The sequence below is a fragment of the Lissotriton vulgaris genome, unplaced genomic scaffold (assembly GCF_964263255.1).
Source record: "Lissotriton vulgaris unplaced genomic scaffold, aLisVul1.2 SCAFFOLD_582, whole genome shotgun sequence".
NCBI lineage: Eukaryota > Metazoa > Chordata > Amphibia > Caudata > Salamandridae > Lissotriton > Lissotriton vulgaris.
The window spans coordinates 629,586-650,031 of NW_028254378.1; the positions used below are offsets into that span (position 1 = coordinate 629,586).

Below are 20,446 nucleotides of genomic sequence, written 5' to 3' on the forward strand. Positions count from 1 at the left end.
GCTTCCAACTTCCTGGCCAGCAAACCCTGTCTGAGGTTGCTGGGACCTTATATGGTGTGCTAGTGGTTGGCACACGTGTACACTGATTGGTGGTTATATCTGGTATTTCTATTGGGTTAGGGTTAATGTCCTCGTTGGTTGGGTATTTGAGGGTTCTGATTGGTTTCTCGGTCTGTGATTCAATCATTGCAGGGTTGGGACTAGGGCTAGGGTTAGGATTTCTATTGGAAGTAGGGACTAGGGCTTCCTATGTTATTGGTTGTTGGGAGTAGGGTGGGACTAGGGCTAGGGTTAGACCTTTAATTAGAAGTAGCTATTCAGGGCTTCTGGTGTGATTGGTTGTTGGACCAGTTGTGGGACTAAGTAGGGTTAGGCTTTCTATTGGAAGTAGGGACTAGGGCTACCTGTACCATTGGCTGCTTGGACTTGGGTTGGGACTAGTGGTAGGGCTAAGGCCTTTATTGGACATAGAGATCAGGGTTTTTTAACTGATTGGGTGCTTGGACTAGGGCTAAGATTGGCTGCAAGGTCCTGGTCTCCTATTGGTTCTAGATGTTAGGGCTAGTGTTGTGATTGGATAGTGTTAGGGCTAGGGTTCCCATTGGCTGAAGGGGACACCTGATTACTAGGGCTACAAAAAAGGCCAGGCTTAGGGCGTCTCAGCCCGGGCGTCGAGGCTAAGGGCGGAGAGGACAAGGGTAGTTGCCTGTTTGGGCCTGTTAAGGGCGGAGAGGACAAGGGTAGTTGCCTGTTTGGGCCTGTTCGAGACTGGTCGGGACTAGGGCCAGAAATGCTGCCCTTTTTCTCATTTAACAATACCCAGCCCACACCATCCACAACCACAAACAGAGCAACACACTCACACCAAATAGACACCACGCACAACACTATGCAACTATGCACAGATTAATGTACCAGCATGCACCACCAACCCAACCAAACCACATCTACACACCCTACTATCCCAACTACCACACATATCCACTATCACCCACAAACCGTACACAACTCTAACCTATACCACTAATCAATACACTCATTACTAACAGAACGCCAATCAACACCATAAATAACTACATCCCACTCAGACACACTCTCCCTGCTGAAATTACACCTAACAGTCCACCTTTTATCACAAACAAATATATAATGATCTTTCCATCAGTTGACTTAAAAAAAAAAAACCCTTCACTCTTTTATCCCTCCACTATCCTTTTTCTATCATAATTAACAGACTAACATGTTCACTTCTCAAATTTCATATTCAACTATACTAATATACTGCCCAAATAACTGAATAACATATCTACTACTCAAACTACTTCATATTTATACTATACTAATTTTCAACACTAATCCTTTATGGGTTCCGGAGTGGCGTACTACTCAACAAAAAAGCGCTTCTACACACATCTGGGGTAACAAGTGCTATATGAATGCAAATCTTTCTTCCCCTTTTATCCATCCGCTATCCTTCTCACTCCAAGTAACAGACTAAAATCCACCACTGAAATTACCTCATATTTCACCATATTAATTCACCCTGAATAGCATGCAGGTGTTCAAAAATAATGACGGATGCGCTGACGCCCGAAGAACCAATTCTATAACCAGCAATACCAGGAAGGGAGAAATTGGAGTGCAAGTTCAACTCCCAAGGCACACATCTTTGATTCGCGCCAGTATACTGCCCCACATCTCACCTCCATAAATCATACTATACCACTCTGTTCGGTAGATGTAACATCCCCCCCCCCTTCACACACACAAAGTTTGTGGCAGACGCTCATACGAACTCACATTGTCGAGGCAGTCAGTCAGGTTCGGCGGTGGTGGTTTGGGCTTGGGCATGCTGAAAATGCGGTTCATGGCTCCTCTGCTCTTGCAATACTGGGGTTACGGGGACAATGGACGCAGTGCTGTCGCTAATGCTACTCCAGAACCGCACTCCAGATCAGAACGTCTCCCGGAGATGATCAGCTGCACTGACAGCCCATCGTGACGCCCAATCAAGGTTCGGAATCTTCCAGGAAGCGGAGCGATGACAGAGGCCTGTAGGGCTGTGGGAAAGGGAGTGGCCATCTTGAAACATTTGACAGCTGAAGGAACATCATTCAATTATCCTTGAAAGGTTAATTTTTTTGTAAACTGTAATTTATACTAATGATTTTGGCAAATATACAAAAGCAACACCAGAATTTTCAATTGTATTAACCCCTTAAGTGCTGCCTCGGTGCATTGGCCGACGGCAGCACTACCTCCCCAGTGCTGCGCACGACCATTGAACGTCCATTCAGCACTAGTTCTAATGGACAGCGCAGCACTGGGGAGGAATGTTTAATAGCAGCTATGGGGTTAAATAAGTGATAACACTGACACAATTTAAATCAGCATTATGGAACATGACACATCCCTCTGTTGTCTTGTCAGTTTCACACAATTGTTTTATGGTGGAATCGAGGAGTCCCTACTTTGAGAATCTAAGTTCATATTTCCATTGGGTATGTGTAGGTAAAACCAGGAATACTGTAACGTAATCATTGGAGAGCCAGGCAGGCAGGATTTACAATGTTATGACGTCCATAATTCCCCGCCTCGGCGGGTCTTGGGCTCAAAAATTCCACGGACCTAATAATTCTCGCCTCGGTACCTACTCCAATCATGGAGTCCCACTCTGCAACTCTGGGCAATAGCTTGCTTAATCTCCACAACGGCCCCCACAACGCTAAGGATGTCTGGCCTCCACCTTGGGGGTGCCCAGGAGTGGACGCCTCACAGGGAAAGCCAGGATGGGTTCCACAGCGGTATTCATACAAGCGCCTTGAGACCCTTGCGGGTGAGTAGTGCGCTATACAAGTATCAATTTACATTTAGATTTACACTAGAGCTACACTTGAAGTCAATGACTTCCTCAAATTGAAATAGAAAAAAACAGACCTAGGTCCTTTTTCCAGACCACAAGGTGCAGTAACGGTTTCACGATTTTGGATGCGTTTTTTACCAAAGAAAGTATTCAGTGACTTGCTTTTTTGTTGCACCATTTTGGAAACGGCTCAAATTAAAGTTGGCCGTCACGCTTGTCCTTGCACTGAACACTTTTCTTTTGAATGGTTCCCTGGCACAGTTGATCGCAGGCTTTATCGTTTGCAAAAGCACTTTTGAAAGAAGCGAAAACTTGTATTTGAGGTCGACTGAAACTTAGGGAGGAGTGGAAGGCAGCAGCTACCTCGAAGTTGTGACTAATGTCTGTAACTATGTGTAACTGACAGACTCAAGCACACATGCCGTTCCTTTCATGTTATTTGTGATAAATGTAGCATCTGCAACCAACTGAAAAACGGTGCAGAAAATCGAAGCAAGGAGGTGGCTCAACATAAAACGCTGCCGACTTTGGAGCTGGAGAACAGGGTTCGAGCCTCGGCGTGGACTGTATTACTTTCACTTAATAATAAATAAACAGATCTCGGAGGTGGGTGAGGAGAGACAGATATATATATTTTTTTAAACATACATGGACGGGAGAGACTGATCAAATAAAAACAAGCTGTTGCCATTGTGAAATAAATATAGTGCTTGCTGAGTAATTGAAGGAGACAATATAACGCCGCAAGTAAAAGATCCAGTCCTAATGGGCGGTCCCAAAAGGAGTCGGGGCGGTAACAAGGAGGAACAAAGAAGCCTTGTTCTCAATCGGAAGCCAGCGTTTACTATGGACGATGACGCCAGCCAATGAAAAATATGAGCAGGGCTTCTACACCACTTCTAAAAAAAAATATCCTAATACAGCATCCCTCGCAAAGCGGGCTGTGTAGAATGGAGTTCACCTATAGTTTCAGAACTTGGATGTGTGAATTTAGCTCCCTTATACGTCTACAGCACCCCATATTTCCAAATATGATCAAGAATCACCATGTTGGATGTGTGCTCCAACGTATCTCACTTGTTCATATCACCACTACCGCATGTGGGTACACACCCCTAGCCATTGTTGGCACTCACCCCTACTGCATGTATCCATTTCCTCCAATATGCTCTTGCTGTGGTTTTCTTTTTACCCACCACTCCATTTCCACAGTCTTTCCCCCCCCCCCACTGTCTTCCTGATGTAATCTTTTTACCCACCCTCCTACTGCTGCTGGTTCTTTCGCCAACCCCTAGGCTCCTCCTGCTATCAATCCTATATCAATCCTTCCACCATCTGTTGTTTCCCTTCCCTCCTCCCTCGTGTTGCTTGACACACCCTAACCCCCGTCCTGTTTTTACACATATTGCACAGCATTGTGGGCAGCTGTACAACAGGACTCGCAGGGTAAAACAAGCGATATGAAGCGGACAATGCCAGCGGTGTCATAGTGTGTTCGTTTAAAAAAAACCACACATTTTTTACTTTAAACCTTGTTGCACAGCAGCTCGCACTGCACTGTAAACAAACATTGACAAAGCCAGTAGATCTCACATAAGGAAAACCTAATGGCTTTGCTAATGCTTGTTTGACTTGGGACTGTGAAACACAGACTAAATGCATCACACAAACTATCAGAGATGCAGGTGCTAAAGTTCCATTTAGCAGAATTTTCAATCGTACTGTGAGGTCCCCTCTGCCATTTTTTACTCTTTTGATGGTGGCCTTCTCGATGAAGGGCACACTATGTGGAGGCCGAGCTGGTGCACCCCAATGTTATGGAAGTGATCTGTTAAGGGAAGGCTAAGCGTTCTCTCTGCAAGGGATTTAAAAATAATTTTCTTTCTTTTCTTTATAAACATTTGTTAACATCAGGTGGTGGAGGGGCTATTAACTTTTTGACTATCAGTGTACACAATTTGTGGGACTTATGCTGACCTGCATCTGATAAATTTTTGTTTATGGCTCGGTTTATTTGACTCTTGGTTTGTGACATTCCCACCTCGCCGATACAAGCAGCATTAGGTTTGTGAATAATGTATATCTAATGCAGAATTCAGCATTTGTCTCTGAAATGTGCAGTTTGATAATACCAGCTTACAGTATTAGCCTGCAGGGCACACTGTTACCTTCTCATAACTCGGTTTTAGGTTTCCCCTGCACAGTGCTTGCGAAATCTATTGTCTTCTTTTTTTTTTTTTTAACTTAAAAGAGGCTTAGAGCCCACCCACTACTTACCTTTACTTCTCATTGGTTTGCTCCCACGTCACTCGTTTTCTTGCTTCCTAATGGTCCACACCTCTTCCTCAGCCCCAGCTTGGAGTCTTCGTCCCTGCAATGCAGCATGGATCAAATACTGCTCCCTGCGGCCAGTGTCGTTCAACTGGCTGCAGGCACTCTTTTTAGGTCTCGCCTGTCGATGCGCATGCGCATCGAGCAAGGCGAGAGTATTGGCACTTATCCGCTCTTTATCCACACTGCAAGGAATCGTGGCGATTCCTTGCAGTGCACGAGAAATTTAAGCTCAATGCGCATGCGCATTGAGCTTAAATGCGCGTGCACATGCCCCCAGCCGCCTACTCTCTCTCACAGCCTCCCCCAGCTCCGCCCCCTCACTACTTGATTGCACGGCCGCTAGGCCGTGCCTCCCCTACTCTCCTCCCCCCTCCTCCTCTCCTCCCCTGCCTGCCTGCCGCTAGCCTTGCCTACTCTCTCTCGCAGCCTCCCCCAGCTCCGCCCCCTCACTACTTGATTGCACGGCCGCTAGGCCGTGCCTCCCCTACTCTCCTCCCCCCTCCTCCTCTCCTCCCCTGCCTGCCTGCCGCTAGGCCGTGCCTCCCCTACTCTCCTCCCCCCTCCTCCTCCTACTCTCCTCCCCTGCCTGCCTGCCGTGTGTCTCTTTACATGTCTTCCCTCTTTGTTCGTGCTCTCAGCGTGTATCAAAGTGACATGAGCTCTGAGCTCAGTTTCCTTAAGAGTCACAGTGCATGAGAGCCAAGTTTACCTTGATCAGTGACAGTCGCGTTGGCACAGGATATAGGCCGCTCACAAATTCAGTGCGCCCGCTACTGTGTTGAAATTGGGATACAGGCGCACGCCATTTTGGATTGGTCTAGTATCAGGCCGAGACCCGCAGACAGCCAGGAATGTTGGAGAACGCTGATAATGGCTGTGTTTGTGGCTGGTCCCACCAGCACATGCACAATTTGGTCACTTCCTGTTATTCTCTGGCCACATAGACGTCATCCTGGTGAAAGCTGTGACTGTGTACAGGACAGGCTCGTGCTCCGCCACCAGCAATCTGTGCTCCGAGCTCCCAGGCGGCCGCGCCGTGGGGATAATTTTGAACAATAATACACACATCCTCTCTTCATTGCAGTGGCGCAGGCCGCCCTGGGCCCACTGATTGCAGCCAGGCCCGGGTGGCTTTCGAAGCGTTAATGGCTGTTGACAGAATACAGACTGTGTTTGCGACATCTGCTTGCTTGGCTGTGAGCAAGGGTTGTTATTTTATTTTTTTTGCCTTGCTCTCCTCGCGGCATCAAGGTTGTGGTGAAAGGAACCGCCCACCCCTGATATGGAGTTAAAAAGCTCAATTGGAACCAAGGGCTCCTCTTCAGCAGGCAGGTAATGAGGGTAACCATGGAAACCCACCAGAGGAAGTGTATTCTGGCAGGAGGACGTTAATCCCCTCAAGGGCATACGAAGGCCATCTGGACTTTGCGGGCACTCGGCAGAAATGTGCATTTTAGTTAAAAAAAATTACCGCTGTAAGAAACGCCCATCTGTAAAAACTGTGTCCAGCGTTGGAGACACAAGGTCAACTTTAGTCTACACAACACCCTCACTCTCACTCATCCTCACTCACCCTCACCCACCCTCAACCCCTCACCCTCACCCACCCTCAACCCCTCACCCTAACTCACCCTCACTCACCCTCAACCCCTCACCCTCACTCACCCTCAACCCCTCACCCTCACTCACCCTCAACCCCTCACCCTCACTCACCCTCAACCCCTCACCCTCACCCACACTCACCCTCACCCTCACCCACCCTCACTCACCCTCACTCACCCTCACCCTCACTCACCCTCACCCTCACTCACCCTCACCCTCACTCACCCTCAACCCCTCACCCTCACTCACCCTCAACCCCTCACCCACCCTCAACCCCTCACCCTCACTCACCCTCAACCCCTCACCCTCAACCCCTCACTCACCCTCACCCTCAACACCTCGGCCTCACCCTCACTCACCCTCAACCACTCACCCTCACTCACCCTCAACCCCTCACCCTCACTCACCCGCACTCACCCACACTCACCCTCACTCACCCTCACTCACCCTCACTCACCCTCACTCACCCTCACTCACCCTCACTCACCCTCACTCACCCTCACTCACCCTCACTCACCCTCACCCTCACTCACCCTCGCCCTCACTCACCCTCGCCATCACTCACCCTCACTCACCCTCACCCACCCTCACCCTCACTCATCCTCACTCACCCTCACCCACCATCAACCCCTCACCCTCACTCACCCTCACCCACCCTCAACCCCTCACCCTCACTCACCCTCAACCCCTCACCCTCACTCACCCTCACTCACCCTCAACCCCTCACCCTCACTCACCCTCAACCCCTCACCCTCACCCACACTCACCCACACTCACCCCCCCTCACCCTCACTCACACCCACCCTCACCCTCACTCACCCTCACTCACCCTCACTCACCCTCACTCACCCTCACTCACCCTCACTCACCCTCAACCCCTCACCTCACTCACCCTCAACCCCTCACCCACCCTCAATCCCTCACCCTCACTCACCCTCAACCCCTCACTCACCCTCACCACCTCAGCCTCACCCTCACTCACCCTCAACCCCTCACCCTCACTCACCCTCACTCACCCTCAACCTCATGCTAAAGATTTACAAAAAAACCCATAAACAATTCTAAAAGCACTAACTCTAATGCTGCGAGACCTATTGCATTTCTAATGCTGGTTTGTTTTTGTTGTTATTTACTCCTCAGCATGCAGTGGCAATCTCCCCTTCAGCCTCCCGGTGGTATCAGTCTTCCATTGCTCCCCGATGTGTCACTTCCCCATTTTTTTCTTCTTCTGGTTCTAGTAGTGTTTTACATAAATTGTTTGAGGTAGTCTGCATTTACCATAGTATTTTTGACGAAACTTGATTTTCTTGTTGATTTCAACAAGACTTGCAATCCTTGAGACATGTCACCAGTTGAACATTTCGTGCTTGCACTCGTGTTGTCTGTTATTTTTTCCTGTTTCTACCAGTGTAGGCGGTGCTATGGTTGAACCTTGCACGTTCAAGGCATATTGCAACATGCTTTAAAGTAAATAAAAACAAAGCGATATGAAGCTGTCAATGTTGGCAGCGCCATAGCGCTTTGTTTTTATTTACTTTAAGCCATGTTGTATATTAGCCCGTGCTTCTTTAAAAACATTAAGAAAGCCAGATCGCTCATACAGATCTTTTTGTCTTTATTAATGTTTTTTAAAGTTAGCATTGCTTAAAGTAAACAAAAAAAAAACACTATGAGCTGTCCACACTGGCCGCACCATAATGCTTTGTTTTTATTTATTTTGAGTCCCGCGCTGCTGTGCAATATCTTTTAAAAAGCATTGACAATGTAAATAGGTCTTACATAGACGAAGCCTTTTGGCTTTACCAGTGCTTTTTTACTCTTAATTTCCTTTTGTTCTATCATTTTGCCATACCTTGTGATAGTTTTAATCTTTTCATTGATTGAGAATTATCCTTTTCATTGTTTGAGAATTATCCTTGTCTGAGGCAAGCGTTAAGGAGCAAGGGTCTGGTGCAGAATGCTTAGCTAGGTCTTTAATGCTCGGCCTGTAAGTGGCATTAGGACTTAAGCTTGTGAAATGGCGTGTGGAGGTGGGGTTGAGGTTTCTGTGTATTAAGTCTACGTTTGTGGCAGCCTTTCTGCTGTGACTATATGCTTTTTTCAATTCAAAATCTTTATTTCGATTTAGTAATCAAAAGATATACAGAAGCACATAAAAAGAGAACAAATTCTTTAGATAAACAGTAAACATATCCAGGCCCATTTTCTCAAATTTACCCTCAAATACATTTGCGATTTAAAAAAAATAAACACATATATTAGCCTAAAAATAATGCGTAAGTTAATACTATCTGGGCATTGCAAAACAAAAAAGAAAATGTCATAAGACTTACTAATCGGTATCATAATTAATGCCGTCACTAAGGACATTAGAACTTGAAGCCCAATCGCCTTCTTACAATGGCAACAAAGAACAGGTACCTACTTACACTAAAGACAACCGATTGAGTTGTTTCTGCTCTTAAAATTCTTTCTGCTTCCCAGAAGCTCACAAATCCAAAGAGACGACAAATGGGTTTTATCCATTTTTCCTGAAGTGTGTATAGGCAGGACAGAAAAATAATATATGCGCTTCATCCTCTTTGGCATTTGTGCAGCACAATTCGCATTTAATTAGATCATCCTTTACTATGGTACCCTTCTTACACAGCCATCTCGAGTTATTAGATTTAATCTGTAAAATACCATAACGAAATTTTAAATACAGCGACTTCGCTAGAACTGGTAAAATCTCATCCATGAATGGCTCAAATCTACGCTCCATCTTTACATTAAGAAACTTAAGAGAAAACGACCCCAGAACACAATTATGTAACTTAGAGTTTTGGATGAAGTCCCAGTATCTCTCCTTCAGTTGTTTTTTACAGTTTAGTGTAAAGGACTCCGGATCCGACCAATAATGGCTTAGACCTAAATTGACTAGCCAATCCTCAATGTGATTCAGCCAAGCCAACTTAGTTACATTTTTTATTTTAATAATTTCCTTTAAAGCCTCTCTGTAATCCACTAATTTGCTTGTTGACCACACGCAAATCCAATACAGTAATGGGCGTAACGCCGTGTGGTCATCAGTACGGCGGATATCCAACATCAGAGGAAAGAGGGGTGTACGTTGTGGGAGTGCTAGAATATTCCTAAGAAAGATATTCTCATGTACTGCGAATGCTTGGTTACCACAATGTCCCCATAATTCTGCTCCATATAATGAAGATGCCTGGGCTTCATATTTATATAATTCTAAAACCGGTGAAATTGCTTTAGTAGAACTACTCTTGTATTGTCTTACTATAGGAACCAGATTCTGAGTTAAAATTGTCTCGCTCTTATTTATTTGCGGTTTCCAATTAGAATTGGTGTCTAAGGTAATGCCTAGGTAATTAAAACTAGAAACATACTCTTTTTTTTCTTCATTGACCAACAGTTTTTTTCCAAAACTCCTATGCGGATTAATCAAGATGTACTTTGTTTTAGACGAATTATTCTATAGACCCTTGTTCATACAGTAACTCTCAAAGGTGTCAAGCAAATTTTGTAACCCTCGCGGTGTCTGAGAAATTAAAATAGTATCATCTGCGAATAGCAGAGCGGGCACATGGTCTCCACCCAACTTGGGAGAGTCTTGCTCGCAGCCCAAGAGGGTCTCTGGTATGTCGTTTACATATAGAGAGAAAACAATGTTGGGGCCAGGACGCACCCTTGCCTAACGCCTCTACTAATATTAATACGCTCTGTCAATTCGCCATTAGGACCCCATCTTACCCTGGCATAGTTCGCCTCATGTAGTCTTACAATTTGCCCCAGAATCTCCCCAGGGACCCCCATGTCCCTCAGTCTCAACCATAGGGCATTTCTGGGAACCAGGTCGAAAGCCGCCCTGAGGTCAACCAATGCCACGTGAAGATGCGCTCTCTTAATTCTAATGTATTTCCAGATGATACATAAAAATCAAAACACCTGGTCAATTGTATTAATCTTCTCTCTAAAACCCGCTTGATACTTAGTGAGAGTACTAGTTTCCCCCATCCAAGTACTTAGCCTACTTAAAACTTGTCTTGCAAATACTTTTTGAAGAACGTCCATAAGACTAACGGGTCTGTAATGGGCCAGATTTGTGCGGTCCCCCTTTTTAAAAATCGTAACAATCTCAGCGCCCCCCCAGGATTCTGGAATAGGGGCACCATTTGCAATTTTATTGCAAAGACAATTAATATATGGGGCCCAGATCATATTCTCATGTTTCCATGGGTCCCCAGGGATTCTGTCCGGTCCTGGTGCCTTGCCTGGTTTTAGTGCCGTAATAGCATTAATAGTATCAACCATATCAAAGCATAACGGTGTTGAAGTTAAATTAATTCCGAATTCATCATTTGAAGGGGTTGGTTCGTTAATACTAGGTGAATATAACTCCGAGAAATGTGAGACCCACGTGCTAGCTTCCAAAAACCTATCCCTACTTGGGGTGCCACAACTAGAACCTCTAGCAATCAGCCCCCAAAACCTAGCCTGATCTTTCCTTTTACATGCATCCAGACGATCAGACCATATTTTCTCTTCCCAATTTCTCTTTGCCGCGCTAATTGTATCCTTATATTGCTTCCTTTTTTCCCTTAAGACTACTGCATTATTCATTTTAGACGCTATTATGAGTTCGTTTTTTGCATTGCGGCATTCTTTATCGTACCATCTATTACCCTTAGCAGCAATTCTCTGACTATTTGAAAGTGGCTTAAACGTTTTAGTCAGTATATTACCAAGACCCAGGGCCATATCTATGTGGATCTGCATAATAGGGATCTCTTGTACTTCAGTATCAACATACGTAGACATCAGATCCACATAGAGATCATAGATTTTTTAAACTATGATATCTTTCCCCAGGACTATTGGCCATTTGAGGGTTCTACGGTTATTAGATGTCAAAGGGTCAATAGTGGAACTGACTAGAACATCTCTAATTCTACACTCTAGGTTGTATAACGATGCACTAAGGGTCAGGCTAAGAGGAAGGTGGTCACTTTCAACACGGTTATCCACAACAAGGTCACTTACCATTGACCATAATGAAATAGACTATTACATAATCTAAGTGACTATTGCAGGTGCCACGTTTAAAAGTTGGCTTACTTGGGCTGTCAGATGGCAAACGTCCATTTCAGGCACGTAAGCCATATCCTGCAGTCAAACACAACTGCGCCGCCACCGTTGTGCATGGAACAGAGTAACTAGTCTCAATTCCTGGTATATTGTAGGCATTGTTCTCTGATTCAAACATATTTTCCAAGCCGATTATTGGCTCGAATTTACGATTGAAATCCCCCCCAATAATTATCCAAGTTTTCGGATCAAGCGTGGAAATGATCTTATCTAATCGTTCAACAACTGTTGACTCTATTGGCTGCCTGAGGTCTACTGTAAACATTAAAGATAAAAATGTTCCTTTTATCTGGGCCTGTAAACTTTACTCCTAGAAAATCTGGGCTACTGGAATCAATCTGCTCAAAATTGATTCCCAGCGTAATTTTACTCCATATTATCAGGCCCCCGATGGTCTCCCTTTATTTACATCAATTGCAGGTATATTATATGTTCTATAACAGATCTTGTGAATATTTTCCACAGCCCAGGTCTCTTGGAATAGTATAATTTCACAATTATCTATATAGGCCTGCCAAGCTGGATCACATAGGTTTTTTTTATATATGCTATATTCCAAGACCTTATTATAATGCTCTGATCCGTAACCATAGTCACTAAGTCGGTGGTAGAGCTTGTATCAATATCATCGTCAACTTGCCTATTTTCTTGGATGAAATACTGCTTAATATTATTTAACTCAACTCCCTCTATTGTCTCGCTGGGTTTTTCAAATTCCAAAGTGGAATGCGGTATATGCTTTTTTAATATCTTACTGTTATGGAGCAGTCATTCATGTGCTGCAACGCAGGACCCATAAGCTTGAGTCCAGAACATAGCTATCTGATTGTGCAGCAGTCTGTAAGTGTCTGCCCTTCTGAGCCCAGTTGCAGTGTTTCTTTCTCCCATGTGCAGGGTATGGGTCAACATATGGCAACTTTCTGGATACAGCTAACTTCTGCTTGGATCCCCTTTTTAGGTTATGGCATTTCCACTATTTATTGTTGAAAGTATTATGATCTTTACTTTTAAGGGGTTTTGGGTCAGCCTCCTTCTGTCATTGGTTTGTTTGGTCATGGCATCTTCAGCCTCTGACATCCGATATTGTTAATCACATGTTGGCTGTTTAGGTGTCCTTCCACCTCCATTGGAGTGCATGAGGTACTATTTTCTTTTAAACTTTGCAAGTGGTGCAGCAGCATTGGGAAGCACACACTGCAAAAGAATCTGAAAAAATGGATGTTGCAGGAAAAAAAAGTAACCAGTGATCATTTTTTTTCAAATGCTTGTGCCTGCACTCCCTTTTCCAGTACACAAATACGTGGCATTAAAAGTCAAAGATCTGAAGACCCACTACCTAAGAAAGACCGTCAGCGACTGCATCGCACTGTCAACTCGTCTAAACTATGACCAAAGATAAAACACCCCTAACAGTGCTTGTCTAATCTACTATTCAGAAAAGAAACAAATGTGCTAATGAGAATCAGCATCACTTTATCACTGGTTGACCTGTGCTCCCAAACATTTTCAGGTTTATTCTCAAAGCTACTTATGTGGCCGTACCAATTACCAAATCGCTATTATCCTGAGAATTCCCCAATGAACTGAAAACAATGTTTATTAATCCAATCACCAATAAGCATAGAGTCGACCCAAATAACCAAAAAAATTACAGACCTAGATCAAACTGACCCTTTTGGATGAACTAATTGAAAAAGCAACTTACATTCAGCTCTCCAATTTCATTGAGAAAAAAACACATTCTCTCCGACCAACAGACGTGTTTTTGAGCTGGTAGAGATGCTAAATCAGTAGTAATTCTAATCTGGGATGACCTCAAGAACAAAGTAGACCTTTGATGATTGGATGTTCTTCTCCTGCTAGACTATTTACTCTGCATCTTTTGGTACTGTGAACTACCAAATGTTGCTCAAAAGACTAAACAATACTTTTGTTCTAAAATACTTGTCTCACCTCACAGATAGAAGTTAACTGGTGTCTCTACCTCCATACCCATCACTACCATTCCACCAGAAGGTAGGTGTCCCCTAAGGCTCATTGATTGCCCCTCCCCTATTCAACACGTAAGTGGTCTCACTGCCTGAGTTTATACATTCCTTTAAACTCATCTGTTATAACTACCCAGATGACATCCAGATTATCTTCAGAGTGGAAAGAGGGTGAGACCTTGAGACATCTGAATTTGCACAAGCCTACAGGCAGTGAACAACTGCATGCTGCAAACTAACTGAAAATAAATCCCTTGAAATAGAGAGCTTAACTTGTGGCATTAAGAAAATGTATGACTCAACAGATTGACCTATCGAGATTGGATTGCCTCCTACCTCCTCAAATGAAGTAAAGACTGTTGGTGGTGAAAATGGACTTCACACTGTAATGTGCAAAGTAGGTCAACAATGCAACAAAAAACACCTTTAACATGTGGAGGTTGAAATGCATGTCCTTGCAGCACGGCATAAAGGCGAGTGTGTGCTGTCTTGCTGTTTATCATTGGGTTTGTACTGGAAGTCTACCCTTCCAGTACGATTCCTTATACGTAGAAATAAATAAAAGGGTCAAACGCTTTGGATACGTGCTGTGCACTGCAGCACACATGAAATGCGTTTCTGGTGGAATTCAATGCATTCCCCCTCTTGTGCGACTCCTTCCCTTAGCCTTTGGTAGTTGTATTGTTTAGATATTTACATGGCACTTTCCATACCCCCAGTGAAACCTAAAGCTCTTGCTCAATTGTAGCCAACATAAGAGAAGACTTTGGCAGCAGGTCAGTCTTAGTAGGTATGGTGCTGCTCAACACAACGCTGCAAAAATTGACACTGCAGTGAATTAGATCTTGGTAAATGTATGCAGAAAAAGTAACAGTAGCACCTCCTTGGCTGTCTTGATCTTGACTTAACCCTTTCCGTGCTGATGACGGAACTGCTCCGTCATCAGCCGCGGTGGCGCTGTGCTGATGACAGAGCGATTCAGTCATGGCCCGCCTGACGCGCCTGCGCAGCGCTGATTTCGTGCCTGCGCGGCGCGCGTTCTATTGAGCGGGCGGGGCCATGACGGAACCGCTCCGTCATGAGCACAGCTCAACCGCGGCTGGTGACGGAGAGGTTCCGTCAACAGCAAGGGCGCGCCGCACGCCCCCCCCCCCCCCCGCCCCCTTAGCGCTGCGGCGGAATAGCCGCCGCAGCGATGAGGTTAAACTGTGACTTAAGAACTCAGGAGTACCAAGAGACTTTGCTAAAGCTCAACAGCTGTTTCTTTGGAAATAATGTGTGTATAGGACCTAATGTATGTTGGGCTTGAAATAAGGACAGTTGGGGGGTGGATGATGGTTCCATGTGTGTACAGGTCTTAAGTGACCACACAGCTGTGGCCAAACCTTTTGTGATCATTAGAAAAAGAGCTTTAAGAATCAGTAAGGTTGAAGGAACTTGGGCTTCGCCTACATATTGATCTTCCTGTCTACAAGCTTTTGATTCAGTAGTTGTGTGCTTCCACTGAAAAATGTGCTTGTTTTGCCTTTTCTTGCAGAACGGTATGACCAAGTCAGGGACATGACATTTAATGCGAAAAGCATACGTTGAAGGTCTTTAAAGATGGATTTTTATTACACTGTGTTAAAACATGTAGATAAGTATTTTGTTACATTGAATATCACTGATTACTGTAATAAGTAAGAATTTGGATTTGGTGTTGGTTACCCCTCTCTGACAAACTCTGGCAGTACGAGGTCTGCTACTCTTTAGAGGGGAGGCATATTGTTTTACCAGCTGTATTTTTGTACCTACTTGTATTTTTAAGATAGTATATTTGCTTTGTTGACAAACATATTCTCCATACTTGAGGCCTTGGTTCTTTACTCTGACATGCCAGTTATAAAGTCTACAGGCCCAATTATTTATTGGAAAATATTATTTTAGATGCCATAAGTCTGATCTGTTCATTATGAAAAGTTACTACAAAGGCAGTAGTTCTGATTTATTTGTTGTGAAAAGCATGCGCTAAAGTCACTGTGGATATTTATTAAAATTTTCGAACGCTTGAGATGTTCTGTTCCATGGATTCTTACAGTTTACCACAGTAGACAAGCATTTTGTTATTGGTCCACCCCCGATAAAAACAGGAGATAGATTTGTACATTGAGTATCGATGTTGGTTCCTCTTAGAAGGGATTGTAAGTTAGTTGGCCAAATGTCATTTTGGGCATATTTGTAATGTTATGACTAGATATCTTTTGGTTGCCTTGTAGAAATGTGCATGCTGAAAACAGTAGGCCAGAATTGGTTACATTGACAAGCCAGTGATAAAGGCCACTGGCCAGATTTGTTCACTGGGAAACATTATGTCAGGTGTCATTGTCCATTAAGGGTTGATTGTTATTACACTGGTAAAATCTGTAGATGAGTATTTGTGGAAGTTCATCAAGCATAATAGTAGACAAGTGTTTTGGTTTTAGCTACCCCCCCTACCAAACCCCAAGTGTCAAAGATTATACATGGGGGGTGGGCTAACCCACTGTGGTTATTGGCTCTATTGCCCTGTGGTGCACAGACACCAGAAAATGAGTGTGCTTCAGTTCCAGGGCTAGTAGGCTAATACTTTAGTTTTTCATGTGTCATTTTATTGCCCTTCTTCTACTTCTTCCCCCTTTTTTGGGGGGGGGGGGGGGGGGGGGGGGGGTTCAGAGCACCCTGTAGCTCTCTCGGCCGAGATGTTCGGATGCTTACTTGCCACTTGTTTCATCTGCAGTGTACAGCATCACATATGGCCACTGCCTCTAAACCAGGTGCCATCTTGGATTGGAATTGTTCTTAGTGTATCATTGTTTAACTGTTCCATTTAGCTACCCTATGTAGAAGCCATATGTTGGATATTTTGGAATGTTACAACGGTGATACATTATGTGCAATACCATTCCAAGATGGCTACCCAGAGCAAACCTTACTGAGCTGCCATCTTTCATAGATATTGTACATAGTTTATCATTGTTTTACTGTTCCAGAATGGCTAACCGTTTGCTTGTAAACATGGCATCCACATTAGAACTTTGTGTTTTACTTTAAAAAAGTGAGTGGGTGAATGTATGCGTATAAAATGAGTTATCAAGTGCCTGTAGTCACGGCGAAAGAAGAGGCACTTTCAGTTATTAGCCAGATGTATTTACACTGCTCATTTCTTTTGTAAATACTTGACTGTATGACACAGCAGAGCTTTTCAATGGCATTTTATCTGTTACGTTCGTGTTGTAAAATTGATTTGAATGTGCCTTTGCGGTAGTATTTAGAGAGCTGTTGACTGGTTTCTGCACTCTATTGACTTGTGTAAGTAAGCAATATCATCCAAATGTGCATAACTTTTTGTTTGAGGATCTGGAGGTGGACAGAGAGGGCAAAGACGAAACCCTTGTTTAAATAAAAAAACTTCTCTTTTTAGAACTGAAGCTTTCAAACCTCTAACCAATCTTGCCATAGTTAATTTGTTAGTGTGTGCCAGGTTTGGTTCAACAAAGCATCTGGGTTGGACATGTGACAAGTACTGGTAAGAAAAATGAGCCAAAACATTCAAAGGGGGAGGGGGGCATCTTAAAAGTGATGTGCAGTGAGTAGATTGATGTCTTTGAAGCTGCCGAACATAGACTCCTTTGTAAAGACCGGTCACATAAAGAGACGGCTCATTCATGGGGACAAAACCAGTTCTAAAGGAGGAGCTTTGCAGTGTCTTGTCACAGTTTATTTTTGTTGAAGCATCACCTACTACGTCATTCATCCAATGCTTTTTTGCTTCCTGCTCTGAAATTGACAATCATTGTGTTTTCTGCTGCAGGCTGAAGTGCCCCTACTGTCCCATGGAGCAGAACCCAGCTGACGGAAAACGAATAATGTTTTGATACTGATGCTTTGAGTCTTCCATATGCTTCAAAAGAACAGTAATCAAGTTGGTGGGAAAACATGCTGGCTTCAGAATCACTGGCTCTTCCCTCTCACTGGAGTAAAGAGTGCAGGCTGATAATATGGTGTTGTATTTACTACCTTAACAAGCACCCATCGATGTCCTTCAGTGGCAGGATGTTCATAACACGGAATGGAACTGACACATTCAAAATTAGAGATTTTGCACATGTTTCTGTTGTGGAGTCCTGAATTCTTCTATGAATTTAACGTTTTGGAACTGAAGCTAAGTGAACCCCGACTGCTGCTTTCGTACAGTCTGATTTCCACATAGCTCTCTGGGGAGAGCGAGACATATGTTGGTGTGTAAGACTCCTTTGAAATTGCTCTACAGGACTCGGATAAAGCACAGTTCTAACGGCTCAAGAATGGGATCTGAGGTCTGCCTTGCTGAAGGCATCCACATGCTTGACATGACCTTGTGCTTGCTGAATTTGAGACTGAGGTGCTGTTGTGCTAGAGTTTGCCTTGTTCCTACTGCCAGGACTGATGTGGTGGAGTTGTCTTGGTGCTTCTCTTGACTTCTGCAGTGCTGGAATTTGCTCAAGACTACTTGAGACTCTTGGAAAACTGTTTACTCACCCTTACCCCCAAACACCTGTAAATATTATCTCGAGACTTGTTTTATTGCTTCCAAAATAAAGGACACAGCAAAGGTTTGACTTCCTAAAAGAGGATTAGGACCAGACTAGTTTCTTTGGTATCGGAATTGAAGAAGATGACTTTTGTCCAGATGCTTAGCACTGTTTATTGTGCTTATCTACTCCCCCATGCCAAAGTATTCTGGCCCTGCTCCTCAGGTGCCCCAAACCAGCCCCCAAGGACTCGTTCAAGTTATTTACGTTTCGTTCTGGAGAGAACCTTTGCACTTAGTTGGAGTAGGGTAGTAAAACAAATTAAAAATAACAAGACTACTTAATTTATTAAAAACAAAATGTCCTCTCTTTTTATTTTTGTCCTACCCCAAATATTAATGTGCTGTGGGGTTCTATACATAGCTGGGTTGACTTTGGGGTTAGGACTGAAAGGGGAGTGGGTGGTGGTGGGGGTAATCTAATCAGACATAAACCCTAAAGCTACCTACTCAAACAACTTGGCCTTGATCAATGGGCTGTAATGTTAGTAGTCCCCGGCGACAGGTGTTCTGGTGGAAACCTCCTCTACGTCCAGCTTATTGTGATCTTGTGGGAACTTTTTCAGGGGTTTGCTGCACTGTTACTGGGCTCAAATTGTAACGGTTGAAGCCTTTCATCTCTTGTGTCCTGAAGCCTACCTTACTAGTGGACCAAAACCAAAACTAAGTACACCCCTTTAATACCGGACCCTCAGGACAGCTTGGCAGAGCAGTCTGTGGCTTACTTAGAGAGGTGAAGTCAGTAGAGACACGGAACTCCGCTAAATATATAAATCGTTGTCCAGCCAATGTTTTACTCTAAAAGAAGACCCACTGTCAGTTGTTCCCACTCTAGGGAGATGTCATTCTTACAACCAGCATTTGCAAACCCAGTATGTTTTTAAAAGGCAAGTGATCACTTATTGGCTTTCCCAACGCTTTTGTTCCTTGCGTACACACACTCACTTTTTAACTTACAATTATGAAATAGCTGGGTGAAGTTTGATAGATAAGATAAATTTAAAAGAAAAAATGAAGCGGTGGAAAGACAGGAGAGAGAAAAGTGAGATATTTCCATGCAGTGCTGAAACAGATCTAAAGTAATCTCCTCATGTCGAAGGTGGAAGGAAATAAAACCAGTCAGAAATTATGTAAAGAAGCTATGCTAGCACAATTAAAAGAATCTGGAGGGAAGCCATCAAAAAGGAAAAGGAAATGTGATGCGACCAGAAAGCTGTCCAGCCTACTCTCCCATTTGTACTGTTGACATTAAGCATAAGATCACGAACAACTAAAACAGTAAGCAGCACCAAATCAAATGTTAGGTATACTGGGTGTGTCCTTCCAGACCACAGAGCACTGCTCTGGGTTACTAACCGTCTGACAGAGGCCCTAGATGCACATACATTACCATTGCATGCCAAAGTGAAAAATATTCAAATCCATCTAGAGATATGCCGTAAGGGGATGCTAGTGTGATGTTTCTGAACATGTGAAATGGACTGGTCAGCCAACCTAACCTGGGAGCTAACCATTGAGAAGCTAATCCAGATTTATTTAGAACACGTCACAGGGACGTAATTAATACTTCTCTCACCTTAAGCAAATGTCTTGAAAGCTAAACTGGCCAGAGTACAAAAAGTAATTGTGCCCTTGCTAGAGATTCATGTCGGATTGCTCATCAGCTCAACATGAAAGTAAAGACAAGGGGGCATATTTACTAAGAATTGGTATAGGGCTGCGACGCAGGTCATTTTGTTGCACTGCCCTATGCCAATGTAAAAGGGCCGGAATGCACCATATTTACAAGATACAGTGTATTCCCGTCCTTTCTGCCGGCGCACAATTAGCAGCTGTGCACCAACACAGGCACCATCTTGCAAGGGTGTCTGTGTTGTTGGCATGATTGTTTTTGTGCACGAAGGGACACCTCCCTGC

General features: G+C 44.0%; 1 protein-coding gene across 1 annotated transcript in view; it reads left to right on the plus strand.

Annotated features, from left to right (window-relative positions):
• Nucleotides 1–18,830, plus strand: part of RMND5B (required for meiotic nuclear division 5 homolog B) — a 100,111-nt gene extending 81,281 nt beyond the window's left edge. Inside the window, exon 10 of the mRNA XM_086951651.1 lies at nucleotides 17,771–18,830. Coding sequence (XP_086807777.1) covers nucleotides 17,771–17,834 — 64 coding nt within the window. The 3' untranslated portion in view covers nucleotides 17,835–18,830. The remainder of the gene's footprint in view (nucleotides 1–17,770) is intronic.
• The last annotated feature ends 1,616 nt before the right edge of the window (nucleotides 18,831–20,446 follow it).